At 42.1% G+C, this 21,747-nt stretch overlaps 3 protein-coding genes across 3 annotated transcripts; 2 read left to right on the forward strand and 1 right to left on the reverse strand.

The window, feature by feature from the left end:
- Positions 1 to 632: 632 nt before the first annotated feature.
- On the forward strand, positions 633 to 3,459 carry rpl5a (ribosomal protein L5a). Its single transcript, XM_079173608.1, has 8 exons — positions 633 to 719; positions 1,058 to 1,127; positions 1,247 to 1,362; positions 1,441 to 1,575; positions 1,739 to 1,941; positions 2,431 to 2,608; positions 2,970 to 3,058; positions 3,289 to 3,459. The coding sequence occupies exons 1-8, from the start codon at positions 717 to 719 to the stop codon at positions 3,389 to 3,391; spliced, it is 897 nt and encodes a 298-aa protein (XP_079029734.1). The 5' UTR covers positions 633 to 716; the 3' UTR covers positions 3,392 to 3,459.
- Positions 3,460 to 3,658: 199 nt separating this feature from the next.
- Positions 3,659 to 11,988, reverse strand: dipk1aa (divergent protein kinase domain 1Aa). Its single transcript, XM_079173482.1, has 6 exons — positions 11,929 to 11,988; positions 7,002 to 7,136; positions 6,557 to 6,664; positions 6,290 to 6,466; positions 6,046 to 6,177; positions 3,659 to 5,902 (listed from the first exon to the last, which is right to left on the reverse strand). The coding sequence occupies exons 1-6, from the start codon at positions 11,980 to 11,982 to the stop codon at positions 5,222 to 5,224; spliced, it is 1,287 nt and encodes a 428-aa protein (XP_079029608.1). The 5' UTR covers positions 11,983 to 11,988; the 3' UTR covers positions 3,659 to 5,221.
- Positions 11,989 to 13,008: 1,020 nt separating this feature from the next.
- mtf2 (metal response element binding transcription factor 2) lies at positions 13,009 to 21,705 on the forward strand. Its single transcript, XM_079172506.1, has 15 exons — positions 13,009 to 13,119; positions 13,857 to 14,058; positions 14,320 to 14,401; positions 15,185 to 15,298; positions 15,473 to 15,573; positions 15,808 to 15,986; positions 16,140 to 16,235; positions 16,609 to 16,677; positions 16,960 to 17,083; positions 17,391 to 17,458; positions 17,546 to 17,698; positions 17,980 to 18,079; positions 18,221 to 18,279; positions 18,590 to 18,682; positions 19,289 to 21,705. The coding sequence occupies exons 1-15, from the start codon at positions 13,115 to 13,117 to the stop codon at positions 19,659 to 19,661; spliced, it is 1,818 nt and encodes a 605-aa protein (XP_079028632.1). The 5' UTR covers positions 13,009 to 13,114; the 3' UTR covers positions 19,662 to 21,705.
- Positions 21,706 to 21,747: the final 42 nt, after the last annotated feature.

Below are 21,747 nucleotides of genomic sequence, written 5' to 3' on the forward strand. Positions count from 1 at the left end.
GGAAATTTTTCATCAAACCATTTATTCTAATCTAGTTTATTCTGACTTAAAGTCCCTGCATTAGCTTTCACATTAATTCATTTTAATTATTCATTCATTATACATGCATTCATGAACTCGCCCCAAACTGGTTGAGACGATGCTCATGGAAGTTACTTTATTTTAACGGTTCATAATTTGACATCTATCCTTGTTTCAAATGTATTTAAATATAAACGGTTATTAAATTGTCTACTCTTATCTGTTTTTTAAAACACTTTTCTTGGCATTTCTTGTGTAAAATGTAATATATATAAGTTTATTAGCATTGCTGACATTACCTAACTGGAAATACCTGATAAAAACTGGCTCAACGTATTAGCCTGACAGGGAATTCAGCTCTAGAAATACACATGTTTCTCTATTTGGTAGATTTCTGAAAACATTTTTTTTACCATGAACATTTAAATAAGTTACATAACAATGTGCATTATATTGTATTATTTTATCATAACTTGATAATCACAAAATCACTGAATCACTGTGAGTGAACCCTGCTGTGTGTGTGTGTGTGTGTCGGTGCTGCCCCCTGTCGGCTCCTGCGTGTTGTCTTCCGGGGCAGCAGGTGGCGCTGTGTGCTCACGAGACATCCTACTGGAGATACGTTGCCAAGTCAACCTTCCGCTATAACAGACCCATCTGAATCCAGGAGGAAGAGCAGCTAAATCTGCTCAAAAATGGTGAGTTAAAATTTTAAATATACATCCAGTGCAGGCAGCCATGGTGTGTAGAGATGTGTTTGATGGTAGTAAAGGGTTTCTAGTGGTCTGAGGGGGCAGATGTTTGTGGATGTTTGCGGCTGTTTGGTCGTACTCGACCGGTGAGCTGCAATGCTCCAACGTGGCGCCTCCATGGCTGACGAAACCTCAGACTTACACTGCAGAGCACTCACACCAAGCTCAAGATAAATTCTATTATAACGACACGGTGACGCTGAAAAGTGTCACTGTGTCACAGCATGATACTTTTTTCGGTTATCGTTTGCACGGCACCATCTTGACTCTACTTTTCCTCGCAGGGTTTCGTGAAAGTGGTGAAGAACAAGTCCTACTTCAGGAGATATCAAGTCAAATTCAGGAGAAGAAGAGGTGAGATTATATTATCTTCACTTCAGCTTCATTGCCCAGATTGTGACCATGCACCATGAAGCCGTGCTCGTGTTTTAATCAATCTAAACGGAAATCATTGACTCTTTGTAATTCTACAGAGGGGAAGACTGACTTCTTTGCCCGGAAGCGCCTGGTTGTGCAGGACAAAAACAAGTACAACACGCCTAAGTACCGCATGATCGTCCGGTTCTCCAACCGGGACATCTGCTGCCAGGTCAGTTGACTAAGAGACTGTGGCTGAAACGCACTATTAAACATGACCTGACTAACCCAATGTGTCCGTCTCGTGCAGATTGCCTATGCAAAGATTGAGGGAGACCAGATTGTGTGCGCTGCGTACTCTCACGAGCTGGCCAAATACGGCATCACAGTGGGCCTTACTAACTACGCTGCGGCCTACTGCACCGGGCTGCTGCTGGCTCGCAGGGTAAGAACACACGCACACAAAGCTGCTGATGTCAGCACATGAATAAGAGTGAGATTTGTGCTGACACAGCAATTTCAAAGTTCAGATTTATTGTGTCATATTTCGTAAGAGTGTGATCGTCGCGTGTTTTCTCTTATCCTCTTCCGTACCTCCCTCTTCTTAGCTGCTGCACAAGTTTGGCATGGACCAGGTGTACGAGGGCCAGGTGGAGGTGACGGGAGATGAGTTCAACGTGGAGAGCGTTGACGGACAGCCAGGTGCCTTCACCTGTTACTTGGACGCAGGCCTCGCCAGAACCACTACAGGGAACAAGGTGTTCGGAGCGCTGAAGGGGGCAGTAGACGGAGGACTGGCCATTCCCCACAGGTCAGCATGAGAACGTGAACAGCACCAGTTTGTTTTAGGTTATATTGTACAGGTTCTGCAACTCCACCTCTGCACTAGTGGTGTGGTTTCAAGTGAGGAAAGTTCTTCAACATCTAAATGTATCGCTTCGAGAGAGAATACATAGTTTTTCTTTTTCCGTAAAGACCAATCAGCCAAACGGGTCCGGTTTGTAGTTTATTGGTTCTTCTCTGCTTCTTGATGATGATACAAATCCTGCTGAGCAAAATGTAGTTGGTCCTTCATTTGCATTAGCTGATGCTTACTGTCCTTTCAAGACGGGGCTGAGAGAAGCGAGATGAACTGAACCAAGCGCCTCATTGTATCACAGTGTGATTGTTTTTAGGAGGAGGAACATAGTTAAAAGAAACCAGGAAGAAAAAATCATTCATAAGAAATGGTTACAAGTTAAAAAAGCTGAATTGTCTGTCACCAAACCTGATGGTATCTCTGCTCTGCCTTTGTTTCTAGTATAAAACGTTTCCCCGGCTATGACACGGAGAGTAAAGAATTCAACGCAGACATGCACCGGAAACACATCATGGGCATGAACGTGGCCGACTACATGTCGTACCTGATGGAGGAGGACGAGGACGCCTTCAAGAAACAGTTCTCTCGCTTCATCAAGAACGGAGTCACGCCCGACGCAGTAAGATCAAGGCTCCTCATTCACAATATAGACGCAGTAAAGCAACACTGCATCCATTACATAGTTTGTCCACCAGAGAGCAGTAATACGTGTTTTAATACTGTAGAACATTGCCTTGGACATTTCTTGATCACAATTGTTTCTGGATTTGTTTGTCAAATATTCGATTGTTTGCTGGTTCTCTGCTTCTTGATGATGATACAAATCCCGCTGAGCAAAATGTAGTTGGTCCTTCATTTGCATTAGCTGATGCTTACTGTCCTTTCAAGACGGGGCTGAGAGAAGCTAGACGAACCATTGGGCACAGTGGAATGTTGTAGACGTGGTGCATTAACACGTGGGTTGTTTTTGTCTTTGTCAGGTCGAAGAAATGTACAAGAAAGCACACGCCGGCATTAGAGCGAACCCCACCCACGTAAAGAAACCCACTAAAGACGTCAAGAAGAAGAGGTGGGTTCTTATTTCCGTGATTGCCTTTTCAGAAACAGTGATGCTGCAACTTGAGTGAAAAGTTATGACGACGTAAAATAACTACGTCACATTATAGATACTCTGGGAAAATAGCGGTATTTAATGTCTTATTGAATATCTGCACTGGGAAGCTCCCGGTGCAGAGCGGACAAATCTCTCCTTCTGTGCTGAATGTTAATGGAGCTGCTGTTGTGTTTCTTTCCGGGCAGGTGGAATCGTGCCAAGTTATCTCTGGCACAGAGGAAGGACCGCGTCGCCCAGAAGAAAGCCAGCTTCTTACGAGCGCAAGAACAAGAGGCGGAGGACGGTTAGGGGCTCTGCTGCGACCACACACACACACACACACACACATCAGACAAATAAATTTATTTCAAACTCAAGTTTTTGTCTCTGTCAATAGTTTTTTAAAGAGTTGTGTGTGTGTGTGGAGTGGTTGCATGTACTTATTTAAAGAACATTGTCTGCATATTTCAGCCATGGCTAATATTAACAGTAATCTTTAACCTAAATGACTCAAAGTGTGATAATAGCTCCCAGTGTGGTGTATTATAAATCAGACCTGAACAGAATTGATAAGTTACAGTGACATGGTGTGACGTTTAATTGTGCAAAAATCATGCTGGTCTCTTCAGGAAGTAAACTATTTTACATTTTCAAAGTAAAAAAACAAACCCAGCAGCATTGACCACGAGCTCGACATGCTTTACAGGTCACGTCTGTTTAAAGTGGTAAATCAAGTCAGGTTGTCAACTCGGTCACAGCAACTTCACAACAGGCAATGTCTGGAATGAATCATGGAAAATACTCTTTATACAGCATTTCAAGTGTGACCACAGGAGTCGATCACAATCTCCACCGTCGACGGTGGTGAACATTCATAAATGACTTCAGCTGGATCTCTATGGCACTGAGACAAAATCCCCAAAAATGTGATACAGCACATGACCACAAATGCTCTTTTCAGTGAGAAATATACAAGATAACATTCACAAATTAAATACATTGATATTCCTCGTGTCGTTGATGCAGCATTGACGATGTCACTAGTGTTACAGCGGAGTGAGGTACACTGAGGCAGGAAGATCCCTGTGGAATACTGACAAATACCATCACGGTGTCCACGTTGAAGCTGATGAACTGCCTCGCTTTATTATGCAGATGAGTGACGAGCAAAGGGAACGCCTTTTTTCCCTTTGATTTGTCACTTTTGTTTGCTACCTGTTCAAAGTAAAGTCTGGTGATATTCTATATTTTAAATGGTCAAATATACCCCTAAAAAGAAGAAAACATTTAGTACAGCCTGTGTAGCCGAAGCCCAAAATAGTTTGTCACATTGTTGCACTGCGTGACATGTTCCTTTATTATGATGAACACTGGCACTGTAGTTTATTTTGAGTCGATGCCACAAACTGTCCTGCTGTAAACAATCAGTGCACCAAATGTGAATTAATCTGCAGCGTAATCGTTGAGAACTATTCAATCCTGTTTTAACTTTTGCTAAAAACTACAACGCCCAAGGACAAAAGAAATTAGCAGAGTATAATTTTGTGAAAATCCAACAGTACTGAGTAGTAAAATAACGCACTGCTGGTTTTGGTCTTTCGACTGAATTAGCCAGACACACAAAAAAAATACAAGAATATCAACTGCCGAATCATTTAAAAGGTACACTCCCTTATTATGCCATGATGCTCAGGAGCAACCGTAACATAACTAAATATATGGGCCAATCTTAAAATAGTGTCAACTGGAGCTTTGTACAACTCTGCTTTTTCAATCTCCAAAATATCTGAATGATTTTGTGGCAAAAAAACAAAACAGCAACGTGGTCTCTCAGCTCTTGAGAGTAACAGTACATCTGTTGACAAGTCTGTTAACAGCAGTGCCCACGAAAACATCCCACTACTGTGACTAATACATGACTAATAATGTGGCTGCATGAACTCTTTTGAACATGCAATCATTCAGTTTATTTAACCTCTGAAACTGGGACAGAGGATGTAGAGTCTCCATCAGCTTGATCATTCATAAGTGTTAGGAGCGGATAGAAACTACTTCATTAAATTAGCAATTCCTAAATCACAGCATCTTTAATACTCAGCTCCACGTGTGGAAACAGAGATTTCCGAAGGGACTTCCTCGTCACGAGTCTTTGGTGTGTGAGATCTGTTTCCACAGCAGAGCTTTCAGGTTGTTGAGAATGAGCGAGTGCTCCATGTTCATCTGTCCGGCATTTCCCTTAAGAGCCATGCAGGCGTACAGCTGCCTCTCGAGCTCCTCTCTCAGCCCTGACGGCGCCCCACGCAGGAGGTAGTCCTTCAGCGTGCCGCACGCCTTTGCCAGGTTTGGCTGAACCGGGTCTTCCCTGCACCGCTTTTCCGACGTGTCACATGACGTCTGGCAGTCGACCCCGTACAAGCAGTCGGCATCAGTCTCACACTTCAGCACCCGCATGGTGCGTCTGAACTCGTCCTCGGGAACCACCGATTGGGTGTTGGTCAGGCGGAGCTCGTGGCGGTCGGTGTAACCGAAGTGCGCCGCGGCGACGTCGCAGATCAGGAAGCTGCCGTAGGTGCCGTGGAAGATGTCCTCCACCAGCTCCAGGAGGCCCATGGAGATCTTTGCTTTGCGAGGCCACGAGGGGGTGAACCACTGGTCTATAGTGCGCTGCACGCTGCTGGGCACCCAGGACACCAGCGGCCAGGGCAGAGACAAACCATACAGGGGCCCGTAGGGGACTCGTTCCGTCATGTACAGGTCCCCGCAGTAGCCCAGCAGGCGAGGGGTGTGTCCACGGTCCTGGAGCAGCAGGCCCAGCAGCACCTCCAAAAGAAAAGAAAAAAGCACAATTTAGTCTCCCCCAAACAGCTCAAGTGATTTCATGTTTGCCGACACTTTTTCACAGAGACATCTTACACAAAAACAACATATTTTGTGCCACAGATAACAGCGGCTTGTTAATATACCTCATCCATCTGCAGTAGGGCCCATGTGGAACGGGCTTCTGGCAGTGACACCCGTCCATCTTTGTTTCCATCAGCGACAGAGAGGATCTGGCTGACGAGGCTGGCGAGATTAGCCTGCTCTCCAAGCTTGGACTGATGGATGAAGAGAGAGACAGAGACTTAAAGAGGGCTGTTCCAGGCTTTAGTCCATCATGCCACATACTAAAATATTTAGTTCTGTATGAACCTCTCTTGAGTCCTTTACCTTGAGGTGATTAAAGACCATCTCTCTGAACTTCTCCACCGATGTGCCTCTGGTGGGCTTGTCGAACACGGGGGCTTCTCTCCGTGGCTCCGGCTCCTCGCCCAGCTCGTAGTGCACGACCTCCCCCAACTTACAGCGGATGATCCCATCGTGGTCTCCCCAGCTTCCCGTGTACACCTGGCGAACAGAACGCCAAAAAACAAACAGTAAACATGCTGAAAACAGCCAAATCACAACTTTAACCAAAAGTGAAAGTGTTTTTCCTACTTGGTTGTTTGGCAGCGTTGACAGACACCTGCTCATGTAGAGCGTGTCTTTGTCACACAGACTGCTGCAGGCTGAACCATCGATGATTCCCTTCCTGTATTTATCACACTTGGAGAAAGACAGAAAATGTAGAGAAGTGCGATTTAATTTTAGAACCCTTTAATTATATTCATCCATTATATTAGACCCCGTGTGTTTGATAATCTGAGGGAATATTACAATTCTAGATCTTAAGAGCACAAGAGGTATTTACAACACGTTTTAGTCGCCACACAGAAATCAGATTATATCTTGAGGTTTACTTGTGTAATTTTCAAACAACAACCACTTCTAAATAACTGAGGTTGACGCAACCTGAGGCTAGGTGTTCCGCATGCAGTGGTAGTTGCAAAATAAAAGACCATTACAAAAAAAATCATTCAAAACAAACAGAGCCATTACTCACAATGGCATTCTTGCACTCGTGTCCTCTGCACAGCTCTGTATAGGCGGAGTATTGCACGTAGAGCACCCAGCTCCCCACCAGCACAGTCAGCCATGTAAGGAACAGGTACTTCACCCGTACAAAGGAGATCCGAGCCTGCGGAGGGCGAGCAGAAACAGAAACTCTTATGAATCGATCCAGAGCCTGAAAATATACCAGGCTCACAGTTAAGAACAAGCGAGTAAAGTCCAACTTATACACACACACATTGTTAAAATGTCGATGCACTGCCTGTATAACCACATTATAACCACATTATACAGGCACGGTATGCTGATTCAAGCCAGACGTGTTCTCCCTAATCATACCTGATCACATAATGTGTCACCATGGTGACAGCATGGGGGTGTCCCAAAACAAAGAACTGGCTGATTAGTCGCCATGTGCAACAATAGCTAATTAAGCTGTAAATTGGTTTGGAGCTGCAGATCGAAATGGTCCAGTGTCACATGCTATTCTGGCATGAAAAGAATTCAAATGACTGCCTGTGTCACATGATGCACACATCACATGTCCCACAGTGTGTGTGTGGACAGAGCTGCTTCTGTTTCTGTGACATGGTGCAAGTTAATGCAATCAGGGACTTATTTTTTACACGATATCAACACAGAATTCTTCACTCCTAAAAGAAAAAAACTGTATAGGTGACAATACAAATCTTAAAATGTACAGAACACGGTCTAAAGGCAAGACAAGAGGATGTACATCCATGAGAGCTGCATGTCATTCAGTGATTTAAATCAACTTCACAGGCGTTTACTGTATAAAAACATCCAAAAAACAAATTCCTACCTAAAGTAATGCCAGCCCAATGTAAAATTGCTATATTTGAACATCTCAGTCTTCCAATTATGTTTAAAAATCTATATTATATTACGTCGATTGACAAATCAAAATCAATATTTGAGCAGTAAGTGACTACTGCAATGTGAGCAAGTAACAAAAATCCAGAACAGTGGTTGGAAGCCACAGTGGAGCAGCCACAGCAGGAGACTTCTACTAAAACAAAACTGCAGAGAGTTTTTCTTCCAAGGACTGAAACTGCACTTGGGAGGATGAAGAGATTTTGATTCTCACTCGGATCACATGGCGGGGACAGCTTTGTGTTGTGTATGTTTGGGTTTCCTCTCAATTGAGCTCCGCAACAGTTTCAAAATCCCCCCAAAAATATGAACCTGATAAAAAACACAAATGAGGTTTTCATGAAATCCGTTCGCACAAAATATGCAGCAATTCCCCACATTGAGCTACAGACTTCAAAGAAAAGCACAGGGAGGGTTCCAGGAAAACCAAAAGAATTCCTGCCTTGCATTCCCTTTGGTGCATTTCACCAAATTGTCCAACGGCAGCAGCAGGCCGTTAGAGCTTTAACAGCAGTTTGTTATTAGAGCTGTAGTCTCTTCTGCCCAGCTGCGTAGTTTTTTAAACACTCTGTGTCCTGAGGAGATTAAAAAACAGATAGCGGGCCTCCGGGGAGGGAACTTGAGTTATCAGGGGAGTGCAAATGTACTACACAGCACTATCTGAACCGACTCCTTTGCTTATGCCTGTACGTAGAAAATCTCTGTGCATGAAACACACAAGACAATATGACGGGGGAATAAAAAGCCATGTGTGCACGTCGTCTGTGTGGCGTTGTGTCTCAGTCTGTGCAGACACCTGATGAAGCCTACGAGTTAAAGAAGTGAAACCCGAGCAACAAAGAGCTTTATCCTTCAGTTACTCCCTGGGGTCCTTACACCGTCTCCTTTTAGCTAAGACAACATTAGATAAACTTAGTTGATCCCACACAGGGGACTGAAGTGTCAAAAAAGCAGTTGAATACTATGTGTTGTACAAAGCATAATATAGCAGTACTATATATATAAATGCTCCGTAGTAAATGTATGTGTACTGTAAAACTGCAAACGTAAAACGACGTTTGAAGTGAGTAAGAAAAGTTGAGTAAATAACAAAAAGGAATACAAATATTACACTTGAAGAGTGGAATAAATTAAAATATAAAAACAGATTCCTCCTAAATGTAATGGAAAAGATCTTTAAAATGTACCACAGTTAAGCTGGCAACAGATGCAAGATACTGATGTTAATACTGTTAATACTGTTGTTAATACTGTTGTTAATACTGATGTAAATACTGATGTAAATACTGTTGTTAATACTGATGTAAATACTGTTGTTAATACTGTTGTTAATACTGATGTAAATACTGATGTAAATACTGTTGTTAATACTGATGTAAATACTGATGTAAATACTGTTGTTAATACTGATGTAAATACTGTTGTTAATACTGTTGTTAATACTGATGTAAATACTGTTGTTAATACTGATGTAAATACTGATGTAAATACTGTTGTTAATACTGTTGTTAATACTGATGTAAATACTGATGTAAAAACTGATGTAAATACTGTTGTTAATACTGATGTAAATACTGATGTAAATACTGTTGTTAATACTGTTGTGTAATGGTAAAATATGTATTAAGTATAATAATGGTAAAATATATTTTAGTATCTTGGGATGTTTTGAAAGATGTTGTTCTACTGATGGGAAAGTACAGAGATACAGGAAAAAAACACTGCAGTCCTACAGAGGTATTTAATTAGTTCATGAAACCAATGTCCTATCTTCCAAGGTTGTTCATATGCACACACGAGAAGAAGATGAAAGGAAACATTGTTTCTGACCTCTGTATGAAACTGACTCCCAGTTGAACGCACCTGGAAGACTCAAAATAATGAGCAGAACAAATCAACCCGTGTCCAAAAACCTATACTCCCTTTTCTTCTTTCATGTAACTAAAGGCGTGATTTCTAGTGTGCATAAAATATGATGTGCCTTGTACTTCGTTGACAGTGGTTTGCACAGTTCACTGAGATACGTGTCTGTATGTCCGCTCTCCTGCTTGCAAGCATTAAATTGACTCTTACTACTTTGAGCATTCATCAGACTCTGTTTATTTAATCAACTCTTATCCCGCATCTACATAGAAATATTCCACAACAGTTGTTAATACTGATGTTAATACTGATGTTAATACTGATGATAATCAGAGCTGGTTATGAGTAGTGCAGGCAGGAAGACTGTTGCAGTTGAGTGAAATGAGCAAGGTCCACGTAGTACATAGCCCGTATTGAAAACTGTCTGGGTAATCAGCTGTTAACAGTAAGATTCAGTTACCGCACGTTAACCCTCATGAAGTATTGAGTCCTTACAGTCGGGTGACTACAGCAGGGACATAAGACCTGCAGTATATCACATCTTCATATACTGTGGATGGAGCAGCCAGGAGCTGGTCTCAGGGTTTCAAGTAGGGATTGGGAGGAATTGCCAATCATCCTTCTCTCTTCAAAGAGACGCAACAGGAAAGAAAGAAATTCACATAATCCAAAACTGAACTTGGGTTCTTTGACAAAGCTTTGAAATTCAAAAGCCATTTGTCGAACTTGAATGGTCGATGTTCAGAGGTTATGAGGCTGCACTGTTTAGTCCAGTACAGTATTTGTGTGATACATGTCGGGTAAATGATTTACTGAGTTAACGAGATAACTTTACAATTAAAACCTAGAAGCCCTTCAAATCAGAAACATGGACTGATGAAGAAAAACAACATTGTTCTGGGTTTACTCTGCAAAGGGATCCAGATAACCCTGTAGACTTGCTTATTGGAGCCTCGATACAAACCAGACTCCATGTCCCATAACAGACCTGAATACCCTGCCTCTGCCAACACATGTTGGTGTGTCGCCATAAACCAGCAAGTCCTCTAACAAGACTCCTTTTACATTTGGTATCAGAGTTTGCATTATGTTGGTGTGTTTACCTAAATATAAAGGCCAATTAGTGCATTTTTTAAGCAAGCTAAGTAGGCAACAAAATGCACAAATCTGCTAAAATATCAGACCAACACTGAATGTACTAAACTAAAACAGTCTCTCGTTGAACAAACAAACTCTGCACCAACACCGGGACAGAAGCAAATACACAAATACAAACTAATTACACAACAAAATATAGAAACACAGGACCAGTGTGGCCAAAAACGTAGGAATCCTTTACTTTCTTTTGTATGTATAGAGAGCACCTCAGGACTAAAGAAACCACTTCTGCACAGCGTTTGGCATACACACTATTTATTTAAACAAGTACAGGAGGAAATGTAGTCTAATTGAGGCTGATCTGGTTGAATTAACCAGCGCACGAGGCCACAGGAAAACACTGGCTAGTGTTGTCTGAAGCCAGATTAAATGTTAACCTCCTGAACTCTACTGTAGACCCCGGACTGTAGCTCATGCTCAAAATTGTGATAAGCTGACTGTACTGTATGTAATGAAGCAATATGTTTACTCTTCCCAAGAGCTTCCCTGTATTCTGGTCTTCTTTCGTAAGCGCCTTAGTGCTGGGAGTAGTTACTGGCAACAAGCCACTGGTACCCTGAGAAGGTCCAACCTTATTATCCAACCAAAGGGATTTACTGCTGCTCTGGCACTATCGGAGGTGATGAAATAAAGGTGAGTCTAGGCATCTTTCCAGTCAAATAAAAGTGAGAAATGAAGTGAGATGAAATCCAAACAGAGATCCCTCCTCCTGGCCTGAGTCCTCACATGTTATCCACACTCTCAGTGGAAGGCCTGTACTCTGTTCTGCACTGGTTCTGGATCAGCAAAAAGAAGACTATAAACTTAATGTTTCATCAACAGACTCATTCCTCAGGTAGATGGAAACAGCCCATAATATCCATCAGAAGAGCTCGGGGGCTGCTGTCAGTCTGATGTGTCACCACGACGACCACGATACACACTAGGGTCCTCAGTCCAAATCAAACACACCCTGCAGCGCACCACGACAATCCGATTAACAGGACAATTAACAGTGATATTACCTGGAAGTAGAAAGACTTTTTCACCCAGGCCCCTGGAAACAGACCCTTCGCCATCACAGAAATAGATCATCTCAATACGTGGACCTGGCTGTGGGAGATCATCCGAAACACAGCGGAGAGCGTCTTCCACATAACACGACTTCGTTCACAGAAGAGGCGGAAATGAACGCATGTTGTATCAGATTTGAGCCCCACTGTGATCCACGGCCCTTGGACCGTCGGGTTGTCTCGTCCTGGTGAGTCGCTCTGTTGTTGCACTTTGCCTGCGCCTCTGCTCTTTGCAGCAGCTGCTGATTTCCAGGCAAAGCAACATACCTCAAGCTGGCCTTGGAAAAAAAAAAAAACCGTAGGATCAACGGCGCACGCGCAACCTGTTCGTCTACAAAATGCTTTATTATTTTAATTTTTCAGGTTGGCAACCAAATTGGCCAAATATGCTTTAGCGTGGATTCACCGATGCGCTAAAATTGAGTCATTATGAGGATCGGGTCTGTTGCTTAACCCTGAAGCTATGACCGGGTCAAGCTAGCAAGCATGATGAACAATGTACTTCCGCTACGTCTTTCACAATTAAAGCTTGTTTTTAAAATATCAACCTCATTTCCGGTCATAACCAAAATAAAATAAATTACTCGTCAACGCCACATGATCCATAATTGGCACACGCTTATCAAACAATGCCCAACTGGACGTTTTAAATTACTTATGTTTATGTGAAAATGTCTGGCCGTTTATAATCAATGTCTATGGTGTTAGTTTGTATTTTAATCTACACCTACAGAATACATTCCGCAGAAAAGATGCCGTGTTCGACCCCTAACAAGTATATCTTTCTACTATACTTCTTTAAGGGGCGGATATGCCCTGTTTAGTACATGCCCTGCCTACATTTTCAAATGTTTGAAAAAAAGAAAGGTGAACGTAGCAGCGGCAGCCTCCAGTAACAAGCAGCAGCCGTTTGAACGCTTCCCACAATGCACTCCCCGAGCATCAGCGGGAAACCAAAATGGCGAACGTGCTGGGGGAAAATGAACCGTTTGTTATCTTCTGACGAAGCAGTAGCCCCAGAAGTTTCCGCGACACACTTTTGAAATAAGTCCCAACCACAGAAGAAGCGGGATAACAGCGGTGTTTCATAATTATTTTTTTTAGTTGTACGAGTCGTTGTAGAAGCTGAGGGGACCCAATGAGGTATTGTTGTCATCATGTTTTCTTCCTGTGGGGGGGTGGGTCCGACGGTCAGCGACCTCTCCGGAGTCAAAGCTTTGCATGTGGGTTGTTCATGCTAACAATGGAGCCTGGGCGCTAGCTATTTCACATTACGAGACATTTAGTATGCAACGGTTTCTAAAACTGGTCCTTTGTCGTCTCTAGTGGCTCATGTGGCTCATGTTCACTCAGTACCTGAACAAAGGGAATCCTGGACAGTGGCTAAAGGGAAATGGAAAAATTAAATATAAAATCTCTAACGTTAACTTTTCTTAGTGAATCGTGTTTTGCAGCAGACGGTAATAATATCAAGTATTTCATTGTACAAATACAACTGACAATTTCTACTAATAAATTGTGTTTATGTAACGTTTTCGTGTTAAAATTAATAAACCTTTGCGTTTACTTAAGTTTTCAACGTTGGACAGGTTAAATAATTACTCAGCATTGCCCTGTAGCCATATTACTGACTGCATGGTTTGGGTTAATTACCAATTAGCACTAATTAAGAGTATAATCACCTGTTTGCATCCATTGGAGGGGGAATGGCATGTTTCATTTTCAGGCTTATCTCCTTGTATTCTCCATAACAATTACACATACAGGGCAGTATTTAAGTAGATTCTAGTGTTGATGGTAGTATTACTATTATTAAGCCATGCTGATGAATATGCAGAGATTGACATTTCATGTTAATCCCTCCCTCCCTCCTCTTCCAGAGACTCCGGGGTTGTAGATCACCTGTCTGTCCATCACAGAGCTCTCCCCCAGAGGCAGCAGCAGGCTGTGTCCTTGTCCCCCACCAGCCTCTCTGCTCGGGGAGAGTATGGAGAGGAGGACATGTCTGACAGGTTCACAGAAGGACAGGACGTCTTGGCCCGGTGGTCAGACGGCTTGTTCTACTTGGGGACAATCACCAAGGTTAGTGTGCGGGAAACGCACCCTTTTGGTACTAAAGTTATTAAAAACTTTTTGGCCCACTTTTCTTTTTGCCTGATTTTGCAAAACCTCGGCCGTTAAGTGGAAAAAATAGTTTTGGTCATAAGACGCATGGAGTCAACCTGGCAAAATCCTCCAAATTAGGCGTTTGATCTCATGTCTTACTGTAAGATGTCTGGGTAGAATATTTTGGTTTTAAAAACGTTAAGGAAGACATCTATATTTATATTTCTTCTCCTTCAGATAAATCGGGAAAAGCAGCGCTGCTTTGTGGTTTTTGAGGATCGGTCAAAGTCTTGGGTTCTGTGGAAGGATATCCAGACAGGTAAATTATTCAACTTCAAGATGTTGCATGGATTTATATTTCGATCTTTGGATCCTTTTATCATTTATCATTTAATCTAAAGGACATGTATACCATTTTATTGCCCGGCAGCATCTGCACTTTATATTCCGTACAGTTTTCATTGGGATTTTGCTCAGATTCTTGGATGAGTAATGTGCTGTCCCCACCCTCGTCTGAACTTCTACTGCCTTACTTATCTCCCTTCTCTCGTGGCTGGCAGTTAACTGTCCAGTGTCTGGCATCAGTACAGCGCGAGTTCCTCGCCCACATGTAAAGAACTGGGCTCACATTTTGGATGTATATTATTTTTTAAAATCTTGTCTAATTCCCATGTTTCTGCACAGCTGTATGCACTCTGTGTGGTAGTGCTGATTAAAACTAAAAGCCTTGTTTTCTGCTGAGCTCCAGTGGTTACGGTTCTCGCGTTGCTGCAGTGATGAAGAGACGTACTTGTGTATCACTACGCCCTCACATCACTGTTTGTTGTAGTTACAGAGGCGACAGAACAACAGCACGGTATTGGGTTTCAATTGAGGTCTTCATCTCCCATTAACCCCCAATACTATGGAGATTAATGGGTTGTGTTTGAATTCCATTACAAAAATTAAATGAATGTGTCTCCAAAGAAACGGTGTCCTGATTAATCAGGATAAATTACAGTTGGACCTACTTCCAAACAAACAAGAAGTCCCTATAGACTTAAAACACCACGAGGTGCTCGTTGCCTTTACTCTGTCACAACCAGCCTTTTGTCCATTTCAGGGGATGAAGATGATGACGAGGATGATGAGGACGACGACATTGTGTGCTCTATATGCCAGGATGAAACGTCAGATGAACCCAATGAAATAGTCATCTGTGACAAGTGTGGACAAGGTAATGTCCATTGTCTCTAAAGCGCTTATATTGAACAAAGCAGTGCATGCAGTTTGTTTTCTAACTTATCCATTATTTGTTCATCTACAATCATTGAACTCTAATCTGTGGTCATCAAGCACATTTTGTACTTTTTCAAAGAGCGAGCCAGTAAATGTGTTCAATATGTTTTAGGCTACCATCAGCTGTGCCACTCGCCCATCATCGACGCCTCTGTCATTGACTCGGATGACAAGTGGCTCTGCTCAGACTGTGAGCTCACTTCTATACCTAAGGTACAGCTTTTGTTTTGAGTAAATTAAACCTTTAGTTGAATGTGTGAGGTGTTTGATTACATGAGCATGTATTTACATGACCGCTATTTTGTGAGGCGCATTGTTTGCAGCAAAATTGAAATATGAGACTCTATAGAGTGCAAACTTAATCTATGGAGTAAATGCTGTATATATGTGCGTGTGTACATAGTTGTATGTTGGGGTAAACACGCCATTTATCTGTGTGGTGTACAGAGGGAGGCTGCACACATGAGGGGTGCGTCTGCTCAGGGCTTTCTGAAGCAGGAGGAGGAGGAGGAGGAAGTTACGGGGCTGCACCTGTCTCTCCAATACGCTCTGGACGAGCTGGTTTGGGACCAGGGCCACAAGACCAACATGCAGCACTGCTACTGCTACTGTGGAGGTCCAGGAGAGTGAGTCACACGCTGCATACACTACAGAATCAGGATAAACTACTTCCTACACACCCATGTTTTTATATAACTGTATCTATCCATATCTCTCGTTCCCTCTCTCCCGGTAAAGCTAACGACTCTTTCTTTTTCTCTTTTTCTCTGTCCGTGAAGTTGGTACCTGAAGATGCTGCAGTGTAACGGATGTCTGCAGTGGTTCCATGAAACGTGTCTCCATTGCTTACAGATGCCCATGCTCTACGGAGACAGGTGCAAATAGCACTATGTTTATGTTTCGTACTTCATGCTACCAGTTCTTACTGGTGAAACGAACCGTATTAAAATTAAAATGACTCTGAACAACCTTAATACAATACATCTGTATTCACGCTGAGCTGTCCTACCTAAAGAAATGAATTCATTGGAAGTCATACTACCCTTGTTGTTGTTGTGTTCTTCACTTCCACTTTTCATATATCAGGACACATTATTTTGTATTATTGATTGTGTAACATTTCTGTTTTATTTCCTCACATTTCCTTTAGCAAACCATAAAGCACCAGGCCTTGAGAATGTCCTGTGGTCGCCGAATCATTTTTGCAGCGTAATAAGCTGACGCGTTTTTGTGTTTGTGCAACTTCAGGTTTTATCTGTTTATTTGTTCCGTTTGCAATGGTGGACCAGAGTACATCAGCCGACTGCCTCTCACATGGTAAGTGAAGCTCAAGATGTATGTTCAGCTTTGACTCAGATAGTCTTCTTTAAAAATAGTATATTATTTGATAAAATACACAAAGGATGTGATTGCCGTCTTCCCAAAGTAGTGCTTTGCCCCCGCTTACATTCAATTCTAGATGTATAATTAAGCTCCAGTCTCTCATGCATCTTGTTCTGACTCTTCAGCTTTGCTACTGTGCCTTATTTTTCTTTTCATGATGGTTCTTTTGGAACCAGACTAAGTGAATAACACACAGCTGTTACTAAAATGTTTCAGGGAGAATGTCACACACCTGAGCCTGTACAACTTGAGTGTCATTCACAAGAAGACGTACTTTGATTCAGAGATGCACCTGATGTCTTACATCAGTGATAACTGGGAGCTGCTGCAGCTGGGGAAGGTATGGACGCAACTTATCAAGCTACGTGTGGCTATTCACTAACTTTCATTTGCAACAAAGGCCAATTCAGGACCCCCACACTTTAATGTTTTATGGAAAGTTTCTTTTTGAGTTTTCTACTGAACATAAAAACACATTTGTGTAGCTTAGTATTTAATATCAAAGAGTATATGTTTATAAGCTGCTTAATGCGTCGATATAGCTCAAGTTAAAGTGTCAAATTAGGGTTTGAAACCATATGGTGTTAACCTTTCTGTCACCCTATGTTTCCTGTTTCCCGGCGATCTCTCCTCCTCCGCGTCTGCAGCTCGCCAACACTCCCAGATCAAAGCGTTATGGATGTGTTCTGGAGGCATTAAACAACAACAGTAGCATGTAAGCTATTCCTTTACTGGATAACCGTTTATGTTGAGAGCCTGAAAGACCTTTTTTTTAAAAATCCTTTTCATATGCTCCTTCCAGTTTCAAGTCGGGGAAGGAGGTTAAGAAAAAGAAGCACTTGTTTGGGCTGAGGATCCGTTTTCCTCCGTCTCCCCCCAACTCTGATGAGCCAACTGGCAGAGGGATGGAGAGGGCTTCACATGAGATCACCACCAAGACCCTATCTGGCATGAGGTAAGATGTGAAACTTACATCTCAAGTTCTGCAGTCAAATGTTTTTACATTTGTTGGTTATGACATGTCCCTCGTTCATTGTACGCTCTTGAATTTGAATTGCTCATGTTGGACTGATGGCACAAAATGAGAAAGTTATACAGCATGCAAAACAAGCAGTGTTTTGATGCACCTTGTAATTTCTTTCATAATGTTTCTACCCATTAACAGTTATAGTGTTATTAATGCACACCTGTCATTACTGTTGTGAAATGTTGTTGTTGTTGCTCTGGTGCTTGCAGGACGTTAACCAATGGCACCGAGAAGAAGAGAAAGAGGAAGCAAGGAGCCCGTCCTCTGGAGACTCTCGCTAGACCACAGCGCAGTGAACTCTTATCCCAGGTGTGTTTGTGTTTGTGTGCATTCGTCTTAGTGGGCGTAAGCTGGGCGCGGTTGTTGAGAGGGTGGGTGTTTTTTGCATTCCTCTGTAAAGGTAAGGTTATTAGGAAACCCATTGAGAAATTGTTTTCTTGTCTTTGACAGGATATAAGAAAGCCTCTGCCACTAGAGCCCAACACATTGGATCACTTAACCTCCATCAAGTAAGTGAGCAGTTGTGGTGTAGAACTTATTTCCTGTACAATTATCACTGTTCACTTGTGTCGCGGTATAGCTACGGTACTCTTAGAGCTGCATCCTAACTGTTTTCATTTGCGATTCACCGCACGAGTCCATGGTGACGTCTTCAAAGTGCTGGTTGTTTAATCTACTTTGATGTAATGAAGAGAAAAGAATAAAATCCTCACATTGAAGATTTTTCTTTGATTGACTGATTAATTAACTAGCTGTAAGTAACTTTCAACAGCTTCTCTTTGTATAATATTTGTTCTTTATCCATCCCCATAACACCAGGACTGAGAGGTCTCTGCTGTCTTCAGATGCGGAATCCATCGGAGCCCTGAGCGCCACAGAAACTACCTCAACTAGCATTTCAAGACAGTCCAGGTATGCCTGCTATTCAACGGCAACATTCAACACTCACACCTCACTTTGACCTCGACGGCGCTATGGAGGGCTCTGTTGGTTTGTTTGCCTGTCGCTTGATCTGCCACTTTGGTCCAGACTGAAAATCTCAACAGCTATTGGAGGATAGATGGCTGACATTTTGTACAGACATTCATGGTCTCCAGATGAAGAACCATAATGACTTTATGGATTGCCTGACTTTTCCTCTAGCACCACTATGAGGTTGACATTTGTGGTTTAGAGTGAAATGTCCAAAACAATTGGAGGAATTAACATAAACTTTGGTAGAAGTTTCTGTTCCACCACCATCAAGTCATTTAAATTTGTCCAATAATTTACGACTACATAGCTTTAGAGCTATTTTCCCATCAGCCTCAGCTGCAGTTTGTTTAGTGCATTATGCATGCTAACATGGTGAACATTACCTGCTTGACATCAGGATGTTGCTATTGTCTCGGAGTATGTAAACATTTATCACAAAGCACTTCTGTGCTCTAGTACAGCCGTTGTAGTTGCTCTTGGTCTTGTTTTTGTTATTGCCCTCAGATTTTTTGACTTCCTCTTTTCCTATCAAACCCACTCTAGCTGTAGCTCCAGCAAGATGCGAACGACAGCCTGCATCGTGCCTGTTTCCGCTCCACCCTTAAAGAGGAAACGTGGCCGGCCACGACGGGCCCTGCAGCCCCCCAACCCAGAGATCCCCCCTCCTAGCCATGCAGACCCAAACCCCTCAGCTACAGAGATGATAAGCCCGCTGCCAGGGCTCCACTCCACAGATATAGTTCACGGCATGGACCCCAACAGCCAGCTCTCCCACCTCAAGAGCTCCATCAGCAGCTATTTCGGAGCAGCGGGGCGACTGGCTTGCGGGGAAAAGTACAAAGTCCTGGCACGACGGGTCACCCTCGACGGCAAGGTGCAGTACCTGGTGGAGTGGGAGGGAGTCACTGCCTCCTAGACACTCCCTCCTAGACTTGTCACTGTCGTCATCACTTCCAACTTTGAACCAGCGCCTGCAAGAGGTCTATGGCTGTGCTAAGGACATGTGTTCACAGCCTGTATTCAGAGCATTAATTGATATATGCGTTTGTTTAGTTTAGACAGGAGCGAGGTTTTCCTGTTACTGTGAAGTCTACTGGTTCAGTGCACATTTAAACATGTCTGTTCCTCATGTGTTACAAAGATTACAGTTCTTTGATCAAGGCATTGTCATTATACCACGCCATATTTGTGTTATTCTGCTTTTAACTTTCATTATTTGCTTTGAATGTTTACAGCAGCCCTGTTTATTCAGAGGCACATAATTGATCTGTGCACTGCATCTGTTGGCTTACAGTGAATCATTATTGTACTTCATTTTTAATCCAGTTATATGCTTTTTATTCCCAGACCAGTTAAGTATGAAACTGTACGTTTTCTTTGACAGAATGTGATTGGTCGGGCATTAAATGGTAAATGTTGGAGGATAGGAGAGACACATTCAAAAGAAATTCATTAATTTCACTACTGCAAAGACAATTACATAGTTATGTTTTGTTACATTTATTTTCTTTCTTCTTAAATATGTATCTTTATTTACAACAGTGTCCCCTCCTCCAGTCCCAGCTACGAGTCCATCTTGTTGCCTTGGGCAGAGATATCCTTCAACTCAGAACTGAAGAGATGTGCTGCTGCAAATATTTAGTTTTACATAGAATTATACTACATTTTATTATTACCTTTTCCACTAGTCCTTTCTCATAAGTCTTTTTTTCTGTTCAGCATTTTCTTTCTTTTTTTATTATCTGTTGCACATATCAAATTATACCTTTTTTTTGATCAGATAATTTGAGCTTTTTAGCTCCTACAAGGCAGCATTTTCATGGTAATGTTCTTTAAGCCCCTTTATGTTTACATTTAAATGCGAGATTCTGAAAAATAACCTTCTCCAAATGACGTGTAATTTCACTGTTTAAATGTTCAGAAGGACTTGCAGTACATTTTGTCCGTTCTAAAAAGAAATGCATACATACTGTTTTCATAGTGAAGATTCTTTTCGAGTGTCAACTGCCATAGTCAACATTTATTATCCTTTTAAAACATTTTTATTTGATATCTATTAAAATGACTTAACCGTTGACAGAAGTCTTTAAGGACCTATTTTGTTTTTACTTTGTCTGATAGTTATGAAAAAATAAAGTGCTGCATAAGATGAATGTTGTTTACCCAGTTTCCATACTTAGAGTTCAGACGTTTATTGTTTTCTTTTGCTGCCCATGCAAGTTGGTCCTTGATGGTCGTGTTCAGTCAGGTCAAGGACCATACGGCTTGATAAAGGGGTGCTTCAGCATTATTATGACCATTTGACTCAGTCTTTAAATTGTTTGTGTGACCGGTGCAAAATGCACTTCAGTCTTTACTTTTCCAGTCGAGTTCACCTTGTAGTGTACACACTCAGGATATATCCAAAAACTTCACTGTATTGCATAGGCCTGCATTTGCAGCTTGGCAGGAGGTTTAAATATGTTATTCACTCAGTGTTAATGGTCAGTATTTTTATATTAAGTCCTCCATTTTACTTTGGACCATATGTATGTAAGCTTTTTTTTTTTCTACGAACAAAATAATTTGTAGTCTTTTTACTGCTACATTTGCTGGTTTAATCTGAGTCAGAAAAAGTCACTGGAAAACTAATATGCTGTATGTCATTGCATGAGGTAAATATTCATCTAGTTCGGCTGTCAATTTTTACAGATGTTTTCTATTTTTTGTTTAAATGGACAGAGCTTTTTGACATTGATAACTCGTCATTGTACGAATGTAGTCTGTGTATGTGAAGCTCGTCTCCTCTGTTCAGCCTGTCAGCCTCCATGTTGTTACCACTGGCTACCAGCAGGCTTCTGTAGCCAAAGAACGTACATGTAACGTCTGCTTTGTCTCTTGAGATTCCGATTACATTTTTATACATCGTTACGTAGGTTGACGTGATACTTCTGAACCTGTTTAGTTAAAGGATGAATAAAAGCCGATATTTTGGACTGTTGTGTTGCTTATTGGATGTTTAA

The sequence above is a fragment of the Pholis gunnellus genome (genome assembly GCF_910591455.1).
Source record: "Pholis gunnellus genome assembly, chromosome: 14".
NCBI lineage: Eukaryota > Metazoa > Chordata > Actinopteri > Perciformes > Pholidae > Pholis > Pholis gunnellus.